The sequence below is a fragment of the Biomphalaria glabrata genome, chromosome 2 (assembly GCF_947242115.1).
Source record: "Biomphalaria glabrata chromosome 2, xgBioGlab47.1, whole genome shotgun sequence".
Classification (NCBI taxonomy): Eukaryota; Metazoa; Mollusca; class Gastropoda; family Planorbidae; genus Biomphalaria; species Biomphalaria glabrata.
The window spans coordinates 8,925,019-8,936,439 of NC_074712.1; the positions used below are offsets into that span (position 1 = coordinate 8,925,019).

General features: G+C 31.9%; 2 protein-coding genes across 2 annotated transcripts in view; one reads left to right on the top strand and one right to left on the bottom strand.

Annotated features, from left to right (window-relative positions):
• Positions 1-1,183: 1,183 nt before the first annotated feature.
• Positions 1,184-6,631, bottom strand: LOC106069363 (retinol dehydrogenase 7-like). The gene is made up of 5 exons (XM_013229375.2): positions 6,362-6,631; positions 4,423-4,598; positions 3,914-4,175; positions 3,299-3,459; positions 1,184-2,743 (listed from the first exon to the last, which is right to left on the bottom strand). Exons 1-5 carry the CDS (start codon positions 6,502-6,504, stop codon positions 2,559-2,561), a joined length of 927 nt encoding a protein of 308 aa, XP_013084829.2. The 5' UTR covers positions 6,505-6,631; the 3' UTR covers positions 1,184-2,558.
• A 15-nt stretch (positions 6,632-6,646) lies between these two features.
• The window catches only part of LOC106068523 (uncharacterized), a 32,032-nt gene continuing 27,257 nt past the window's right edge, over positions 6,647-11,421 (top strand). Inside the window, exon 1 of the mRNA XM_056019002.1 lies at positions 6,647-6,684. The gene's annotated coding sequence lies outside the window, so the exon portion shown is untranslated. The remainder of the gene's footprint in view (positions 6,685-11,421) is intronic.

Sequence of the window (11,421 nt, forward strand, 5' to 3'; positions counted from 1 at the left end):
GGACCAGTGCACATTAAGCATGCTAAAGTGCCTAAAGACGAATTGAATACGAGCTGTACAGCCTGTACTAGATCTATTACAATATAATAAAAATAATGTTATGATCTAACAATAAATAGTAATGCAATCTCACATGTGTAGGCGCAAACAAAATATCAAATCACGAACATACTTAAAAGTTCAAAAAAAACTCTTAAAAAAAATAAATTTAACATTTATTGTATTGACACACGAGTTAGTATCTCCATACGAATACACTCTAGTAATAATTAGAAATATGTGAAGTACAAGATAATAGATATGATTTTAATGATACTTTCAACTTGTTGTCATTCAATATTCATGATTCTTTTTCTCAACTGTCTATAAACCCAGCCTCTATATTACAAAGGAGAACACTATTAGTATTAGATCATCTTCTTAAAACATCCTCTGTGCTACATAGGCAAGAACTTGCATAATTTATAAGATACATCATAATATTTTAATTTCTGTTCACTGTCAACAAACATAATGTAGTCGCAATGAGAATCAAAACAAGAGTTACAATGGCAAACTAGTTCGGCCTACTAATCTAACACAGTTTTGAAACAGATAGGTTTGAATGTTCTTGAATGTTGTGAAGCATGTCTGAGCTCAATGGGGAGGAGTTAAAAACATTTAATCCATGTCCTGTAAAAAAGCCACCAAACTGTAACTCGTAAAAAATATTTGACAAACACTCTCCAAAACAGCAGGAATGCATTATACATATTTTAAATTTTACTTATGGAAACATTTTGGCATATAAAATTAAACATTAACGTGAATTGAAAAACAAATTGATGAACACACACCAGTAAAATTACATTTCAGTAACATTACGAAGGCTATTTTGCTGGTCCCAGTAGGTCATTCTACAATACCATTTTGCTGGTCTCAGAAAAACAATATATTTTTTTAAAATGGAGAGAAAAAATCTAATAAAAGTGATAGTCTAGGCCAATAAATGGTAGTATAGTAATAGGCATATATAGTTTTTTTATCTACATTTAATTAATGCAAAAATTCTTTAAAGAAACTTTCGCTAAGAAAAAAAAGGCTAGCCACAAAACATTTCCATATTAGACCAGCTGTTCTCAAACTGTGATCCACAGGCCACGGGTCCAGGAGACGACCATAGGGGTCAGAGAAAGATAAAATATATCTACAATTAATTAATGCAAAAATTCTTTAAAGAAACTTTGGCTAAGAAAAAAAAGGCTAGCCACAAAACATTTTCATATTAGACCACTGGTTCTCAAGCTGTGACCCATAGGCCACAGAGGGTCCACGAGACGACCATAGGGGTCACAGCAAGATAAAAAGTATCTACAATTAATTAATGCAAAAATTCTTTAAAGAAACTTTGGCTAAGAAAAAAAAAAGGCTAGCCACAAAACATTGCCATATTACACCAGTGGTTCTCAAACTGTGATCCACAGGCCACAGGGGTCCACGAGATGACAATAAGGATCACAGAAACATAAAAAGTGTATACAGTTAAAATAAGCTCTTTGCTGAAAGCCAGTTAATGTGATCGGGTAACTTAAATAATAATCAACTCACCAATCACTACTGTTTAATATGCCTATTAAGAACTATGCCTATGACGGCCTAAACCAAAGATTTAAAGACATTCTACACTTTGATATTCCCAATATGGTAATGAAACCTTTAGAACCCTAATTCGAATCACAGATGAGTCCATATTAGTACAGAAGCTTTTTATTGAAATATCCACAAACGAGGAACTTAAACCAATGATTGAATAAGGAGACCCCAAATTCTGGTTACAAAAACAGATTCCAGTTTTACATCCTGCATTATGGGTTATTGTGTAGAAGTTGTTGATTGCTTTCCTGTCTTTCTATTTGGTACAACGTGGATTCAATGCCGTAATGAACCTCATCACAAATAAAAAGAAACTGACTAGAATTTCTATGAATTGTAAGAGATTAGCGGTTGTTACTTACAAACAATGCAGGACATAAATACACTCATAAAATCTCATTAACCTCATTCAAATCATTGACTTTTAAAACTTTTATTGTAAACAAAGTTATAATTTTATCAACAAAAATGTTGTTGTTTTTTTTACATTTGTATAATTTTATAATTTTATCAAAAAAATTTTGTTGTTTTTTTACATTTGTAATTTATACAGTATGCATTAATATAGCTTTTTCACTTAGGGGTCTGTGGGCAAGTTTTAACTATATTAAGGGGTCCCTGAATAAAAAAAAGTTTGAGAACCACTGTATTAGATTCACAGTTGGAGAGGTTAATTTCAATTGATCAATTGGTGTTTATGTTCTAAATTTTATCATTTAGGTCTTAAAAGTTATTTATTGATGTTGACCTTTTATTCTATACAGCTCATAAAAATTTGATAATCATTCTTGTTAGTAAAACATCAATATATATATATATATATATATACATAAAGAATATTATGTACATTATGGAATAATTTAATAACAACAATATATAAATCAACAATTTTACAGTAACAAGTATGAGGTTCTTATTTACAATTTCTATTTTAATATTTTATCAGTTATCCAATCTGGTAAATAAGCAAATAAAGTACAATACCACTCAGACACTCCTACTAGGTAACGATTTCTTGGAAATATTGCAGTGATGGCATGTACTATAGCATCTAGAACAGGATCTAGATTTGGCAAGCATGAATCTTTAGCTTTTAAAATTGTGGTTTTATCTGAAAGAAAAATGTTCAGACTTTTAAAATATTTTATTCATACAAAAATTTCTTTGCAGATAATTATACAGTTGTCTTTTATCATAAAATCTAAAAGTATTTTTTTTTTTATTTGTTGGTGGTGGGAAAATTAATTCTTTATTTTCATTCAAACAGGGTTAGATGAGCTAAATTGATAGTGAAATGTCTGAAAATCTCCAGCTCAATGATGTGATTCACTCTAAACAAATATATTACTTTTACAAGTTTGTAACGCTGTACTGTAAAATAAGTATCAAAATATTTCTATAACAATAAATATGTATTTAGTCTTCCTACCTTTACTAAAAAAAAAATTCCTACTTCTAATTACAAAATAAACTAACATGAATGGACGGCAAAGTAAAAAAAAAAGATTATAAGGCAGTGGCATAATATTTAATATTTAATGTGAAAAAAAAAAAGGAGATTCATTTGGAGGACCAGGGGGACACTTTTGAATTTGGACCTTCCCCTCCCCCCAGCTATGCCACTGAACCTAACTTTGTTATCAAGAATTATTTAAGGATAACTTACATTTTCTTAAAAAGTCTTGGCCAAGGGCAATCTTTACCTCTTCAGTGGCATTCTCATACAATGTCTGCATCTCATCCACCATTTTATCTTGCATTAAATTTGTTCTAAATCCAGTGGGCTCTATAATTGAAACTCTGATATTCTGTTTGTAGACTTCGCGTCTAAAAAAACAACAACAGTGAAATTAATTAAAAAACACTATTTGGACAAAATGTAACACAACTTTCACATTAGAGTGAGTCTATTATGCCATGTTATAAAATTTTAAAATAAAGGGCCATTTTAAGGTGAATTTAGAGAATAAAGAAGAAGAAAATGTTTTTCCTTTCAAAATTAAGATTATTAAGTCCTAGTCCTGTCCTCCTGCATAATAGTAGGGGATGGCGGCAGGCTGGGTTTGAACTTGAGACCATTGTGTCAACAGTCCTAAATGCATACCATAGGACCAGGTAACCACCCTTTGGCTTGTAGGCTGTCACCATTAACGATTTTTAAATTTTTTTTTTGTAGCAAGGTAAAAATATAAGAGAAAAAGAATGTCTGCTAATTTTTAGTTCAATTTGAACTATCAATACAACTGTCCAGGGTTATAAGCCAACCATCACCATATCTTACCTCAGAGTATCAGAATAAGACTCCACACCTTGTTTAGATATTGTATAAGGACCACCTGAGAAAGCAAAGCGTCCCAGAATGCTTGACATGTTGACAACTCGCCCATTTCCAGATTTCCTTAACAATGGGAGAAAATTTCTTGTCATCTCAATGGTCCCATACAGATTGACACTGAATACTTTCTGATAGTCATCTATTGAGCACAATTCTAAACAGCCCATGGGTCCTAAAATGCCAGCATTATTAACCAGACCCCAAAGTCCTGAAAAGAAAACAAACAAAAATCTCTAAGATGTATTGAAAATACCAGTCTCAACATGGGTTTGAGCTGCCATCTGTCACACCTTGCTATTCTGCAGGAGATTAGGATTACTACATTTCTGAAGAAACATTTGAAGCTTACAAGACAAATCAAGAAATTCCCCCAAAGCAATTTTAAGTTATGGGCAAGCAGATATGTTTAAAAACAAGCAATCAAAATATAAAGTAAGATAGAATACTAAACTAACCTTCATTTTCAGGTAACTTTGTTTTGATGACTTGCAAAGCATTCTCAATACTCTCAGGTTTAGTCACATCCAGCAAAAATGTGTATAAGTTACTGGAGCACTTTTCAGATAAAAACAAGCTTCCATTGTGTGTCAGACAGCCAGCAAATACATTAAAACCAAGGGCATCTAGACGCCTACAGTTAAAATAAAATAAAGCATTTTAATTTACAAGTAAACGTATATCTTTGAAAAGTTGATTTGAGTATTTAAATCAATGTAGAAAGAAGTTGAATTCTAAAAACATACACCTAAAAAAAAAACCTAGGCGACTTCCAGTAGACAGAGCAGCAGAAATTGATTGAAGAGGTATTTCCTTATCAGGAATCATTGAGCAAGCTTATTTATTTTTTGACAAACACTAAACTGTGATCTTGATTATCACAATTGGATTAAAATTCCTTATGTGTCCCAAGTAGGTAATAGCCATCTTCTGTTACATCCATGACAACTGCCAACAGATTTTGAGGATCTCCACATCCTTTATCTACGTCAGGAATAGGAACTCAAATGGTATCTCCTAAAGATATAAATTTTGACTGCCTCTTACCTTATACATTGCATTCTCAATGTTGAAGCAAAGTGTGCATAAAATATCAGTCCTATTACTTTCCATGTTCTCACTTTCTACATTTTTGGGCACACACAGCTCATTACAGAAAATGAAGGTTTGTTTAAATGCATGTCTTTGTTTTCCTAAATGGATTAAAAGCGTGTCAGCATTTTGTGCGCTTATCATATTGTTTTACAAGCTGGTCAGTTTCTTTCCCTCGTATTGTTGATTTTCTATCGCATTTTCCAGTTTACAAAATTGCCTAAGTTAAGCCAATGCACCTTAAAATCTAAATCTATTTTGTAATTCTTCCTTGGTTTGTACACCTTGCAAAATATCTTGGAGTAAGTTAGAGGTTGTGAGACCCACTTTAACTTTGCAGCCAAAAGTAGCTTCTTGAGATGTTCTTTGAGTTCCAGAGTGAAATGCCCTATTTTAGAAGCTGGACAAACTGTATGCCCTTGCTCCAGTGGTTAGTTTTTACATCTTGTATCCAACTTGACAGCATATTTTCAATATCTTGGTTATTTCTTTTGACACTGCCTTGGCTTTGTAAGTAATGTGGCTTCCTCTGAACAATCCTTAATGTAAGCAAGAGGTTCTTTAGACTGTTGACCACTTTATTTGTAAATTCCTGATGATTGTCTGACTGTAAAATTGACAGTTCACCCAGAAATGTAAATGTGTTAATTAGGTAGTAAGCTTCTTCTTTAGCTGTCTTAGTTTTAAGAAGCTTAAGAACCACAATAATCTTTGTAGAACATTATGAATCTAGATCTATATTCCTTATCTGAAAATCAATAAGAGCATCAAGAAATACCTATGGCTTTACTACAAAGCCCTTCCTTTTTTTTTCACTTTCTAGTAACATACTAAATCTAGAGTAGAGTAACTAGATCTAGTATATGATAGTATATCTCACTATATGTAGATTAATCTAGATTTTACTGTTTCTAGAATCTCTAAATCTAGAGGTATAGTAAATGTTACCAGTAAATGATAATACATCTACAAGTAAGACTAGCACCAGACTATGAGACACTTAAAAAATTTTTGTTTAGATTAGAAATTAGTTAGATCTTTATTAAATGTTATCATACTCAGTCACTATAACACTAAGTGACTATAGTGGTCTATAGATCTAGAATATTATTTATTATTCTATATATCTTACCGTCTTTTTGTATTTTTGATAGTAATAATAGATCTAATCATTCTAATGACATTCTAGTTAGTTAAGTGTAGTTAGATAATTCGCCGATAATTCTACACTACTTACACTACTAAGTCTCTCACTAGGTCTACGTCTAAGTCGTCTAAGTCTACTTTACTTAACTGTTAACTTACAGTGCTAACGCTTGCCCAAAGCCAGAATCACAACCTGTTATTAAAACATATTTGCCTTGAAACTTTGCTATTCTAAAAAAGTTGAGTAACCAATCTAATGCATAATATGTAATTATTGCAAAAACTATTAATACGTATAACATGATTATGATTTTGCTATGCCTAATCTATATGTTAGATCATGCTGGCTGTGTTACTGTGTATGCAATATTTACATTCGTTTTATTGACGGAAATTATTGACCTTTGACTTTGACCTGCCTATGTGTGACCTAGATCTCGGCACAATGAGTCGACTACTTTATGTTGTGTCTTATATACACTGTTTGAATATATAAAATATATTCATCTGGACTCAATAAGAGTTTTAGATCTATATATAATAGAATCTATTATCAAATAAATATATATTAGATCTATAGAATCCAGATCTAGTCTAGTAGGAACACAAGAATTATAGATTGATCTAGACTCTAGAGATAAATCATGAAATGATAATAAATCTGGTCAATTAGCAGAAGTCTCAAACTCAAGATTACAGATTTCTTGGCATTCTGAACTTTTAGTTACTATATATAGTAGCTTCTTATATTAGGCACAGCTCATCAAAATCTCATTTAAGAAACACGTCGCTTTTTTTGTTTATAATTAATTTGTTTTTATGTTTGGAGCTAAAAACAATGTTTCGGGACAGTGCATGTCCAATTTTAGATAAGTTCCTGTATTTTTGTTCCGCTTTTCCAAAGCAGATGGCAGTTTTTTAGATTCTCGGTAACCAAGTATGTAAAGCTATTGTTTAAACCTCCCCCGGCAATTCATACCCATATAAGGGATGAAGGCTATATTATGAGCCTGTTTGATCGTAGGCTGGTGGATCTATCAAAATAAGCTTCCAAACATCTTTAGAAAGACATTCCAATCACATTCATACTGTTAGCTGTTAAATAAAATTAAAAAAGGAGGTGTTTCAATGAATAATAATGAATTAAACACATTCTCCTATAGTGCACAAGGCAAAATCGTAATAAGAAATATTATTGAGATTATTAAATCTATGATTTTTTTCAATAAATAAATGTGACCTAGATCGAGAAATCTAGAATATATAATTTATGAATGAAAGAAAAAGTGCGGGCTGCTAATTTGAAGCCAGAGACCATGCCCACTGCAGGTGATCACGCCAGGCGAGCGCTGGTGGTGAGGAGAGGTATACACTAAGCGTGTAGTGTCACAACCTATCATACAGGCAGTGGAGGGAAGGGGGAGAGAGTCATGAAAAGAATTATAAGCATCTATGGAAGGGAGGGGATGTTAAGGTGTAACAAAACGAACATCCAAATTATGAAAAGAAGAGGGTCCTTGGATGGGAATTAAAAGAAAGAGACAGAGAATACATGTAGCCTAGTTGAAAATATCATGTTTATTAAATTATAATAATTAATTTATAGATCTATGATTTATAGAGATTTATTTGTCTGTTTCTACACATAGATTATATAGGTAGGCATATATAGAGAGACAATATACTATAAATACATATTGCAGAAGTGAATCTACTTCTTTTAATACAATCTAAATAATTTTTAATTAACACAGATATAATTTATTAGCAATAACATAGTGGTGTTTCTTAACGGTGCTCAATGTGTGCTGAAGGAGAAAGCACAAAAACTGCGTTTATTATAGGAGCATGAAGTGACCTGATTTATTTTAAAATAAAATCTTGACTATGAGTGGTAATTCAAAGAAACACAGCTATTTTTATAGTCCTTTAGTTGCTGAATAAGAATCTGCTTTCAGTTTTTTTGTAAGTTAAACCGTCACCAAATAAAAAATAAAATAAAAATTTGACCTAGTTCCCGAATACGGTGTGCCTAATATAAGAATCTACTATAGATCTAGTAGACAAGATTGCAAGATCTAGATCTCTATATAATATAATCTCATTTTAATTCTGTTAAAAAATAAAACCCAGTTGCGACCTGCAAATTTTGCCACATTGCCCACAAGTATCACAAACACATAAAGCCATTGTCCGAGAAGTCTAGACTCTTCTCTAGATCAGGGGTTCTCAACCTGTGGGTCGCAACCCCTTTGGGGGTCGAATGATGGTGTTGCAGGGGTCGCCAAAGACCAAAAGAAATATGGATTTTTAAAAAGTGTATAACTTGAAATGTTCACATTTTCCTGTTGTTCAAGGATAGCCCCAATTGCTGTTGTAACGAAATGAATCAGAATTTTATTATTTCTAGGCATTTGAAAAGCATTTTCGTTTATATTTAATCTAATTGTGTCACGATTGTTTTATTGAAGGGAATATTTTAAATATGGATTAACTCATAAAAGGCATCTCAAACAATGAACATTAATAAAAGAAATTTCTTTTTTTTTTAAATTTAATTAGGCTATAAGCAGAAGTATTTTTAAGTCAAAATATATTTCATATTATTTCATAATTAAATATAAAACTTGTGCAATGCTTATTAAATTAACATTATGTGGTTCGCCACATGGTGGGAATAGTTAAAAGGGTCGCCGAGCTAAAAAGGCTGAGAACCGCTGGTCTAGATAATACTAGGTCTATATTCTACTACTTGAGTTGTTTTCTATTTGTCTATTGTATAATTTATTACTATTCGTATGCGCTTGTATTTAGCAAGGGCTCTTCCTTGGGCTTACTACTAAAATAATCATGGTACACAAGAATGAAAACAATTGTTCCATATAGTCTACATCTATCTAGATCTAAGAAGAGCACTTTCCAAGTGCCATTCCACTTGGAATAAGCTACATGATTAATCAGTCATGATCAACACAACGAATTAGTTCAAATCTATAATTAATTAGAAATACTGTATTAATAAATGTAGGACTTGTTCTAATTATCATAAGTTTTTAAAGATGCGTGTGTAATCCAGACAGATTTTTTTATTTATATCAATAAAAAAAGTAAAGTTCCTCTTTCAAACTTTCACTACTTCCGACCTTGCAATCTAAATGTCATCTGTTTCTGTGGACAACGGTTAACAAGGTGTCATGTGGCCAGCACAATGACCAATGACCTTTAGTTACTTACCCCCAACTAATGTCAGTTACTGATCAGGACTGGGTGAACTTCAGAGGCGCACTAAATATCCAGAAATAAAAAATCCCAGTCTTCAAACCTGTGGCCCCTGGTTCGGAAGCCAAGGATTTATCACTCTGCTACAGCACCTCCTATTAATATATATTTTTTTTATGACTAAAAGAGTAGAAAAAATCTATAAGAATTGTAGAGAACTGGTGTAGATGATAATAAACTTTATTATTTTGAAGTAATCTAGACAGTTTTAGTTAAAATTTTAATAATTATTATTGTACTTTATTCAATTTGAAGCCAAATTTCAAAATTTATTATTGATAGAAACTAAAAAAAAATAAATGCCAACTTAGTAGGCAACAAAGATGCATCATGGCACTGTGTACCGTGTGGGTTACCTCAGTTTACATCAGGACTGTTTGATTCCTTTGATGCAGACACTTCTAACCCATACAACATCCTAAACACCATCCCAAACCAAACTCACCAACCACTAGCCAGATCCACTCCTGTTAAACCTAAATCTACTAAAATTAATACAACAGCCTCACTAAACAAACCTACTAAAGAAGTAACACTAAAATACCTTAAAACCTTAGTAATAAATTTTCAAAGCATTAGGAACAAAACAGCAGACTTAGAAATTTTATTAGAATGTGAGAAACCAGACATAATTGCAGGCACAGAAACTTGGCTACATCCTGAAATTTATAATGCAGAAATTTTCAATAGTAATTATGAAATTTTTAGAAAAGATAGGGCTGATAATCATGGAGGAGTTCTTTTAGCAATAAAAAACACTCTTATAGCAGAAGAAATTACCTTACCTAACTCAAAAAATATAGAATCAACATTTTGTAAAATTAATACCACCTCAACATCCCTAATAATAGGCAGCATTTACAGACCACCAAATTCTAGTTTAGAATACATGCAGGAACTATGTAATCAGATTACTACACTTAAAGAGACAAATAAAAATGCAGTTTTTTGGATTATGGGTGATTTCAACCTACCTGATATAAATTGGAAAACACTAACCATAGATAAACACCAAAACCTTAAGGACATACATGAGCTTTTCATAGAAACTTTACACAACCTAAGTTTAGATCAAATCATTAAAAAGCCAACTAGATTAAACAACACATTAGATCTCTTCTTAACCAACAGACCTGGATTAGTAGTTGATTATGATATTATCCCTGGTCTATCAGACCATGAGATCATAAAAATACACAGTCAGATAAAAGCAGTAGCCAATACAAAACCCAAAAGAAAAATCTTACTCTGGAATAAATGTAACCTAACACAACTACACCAAGCTGCATTAAACTTTCAACAAACATTCTTATTAGAAAAAGACATTAACCAACCAGTTGATGACCTCTGGAATTTCATTAAAAACCATCTTAAAAGGATTTTAGAAAATCATATACCAACTAAATACACATCAAACAAAATAAATAAATGCTGGTTTAATAATAGACTAAAGAAGCTTTGTAAACAGAAGGAAAACCTATATAGAAAATTTAAAGAAACTAATGCAGAAAGAGTTTACAAAAAGTATATAAAAATTAAACACTTAACCCAAAAAGTAAGCAGACAGCTGCAGAGTGAATACATAAACAATGTAATATCTAAAGATAACAACAAAAACCTATGGTCATACATTAAGTCTAAGAAAATGGAAACAACAGGCGTAGCGCCATTAAAAGATGAACATAACATAATACATAATGATAATGAAACTAAAGCAAACATTCTTAACAAATACTTTGCATCAGCATTCTCAGCCCCAGGAGACAAAGACATATTACTGAATTTGAACCAAGTAGACAACATAGAAGATATAGTAGTACAAGAAAATGGAATTCAAAAACTATTAGCCAACACCAAACCAAATAAAGCTTCTGGACCTGATGGTATTCCAGCTAGATTACTCAAAGAACTAAGTAATGAGCTAGCCCCAGTGTTCAAAA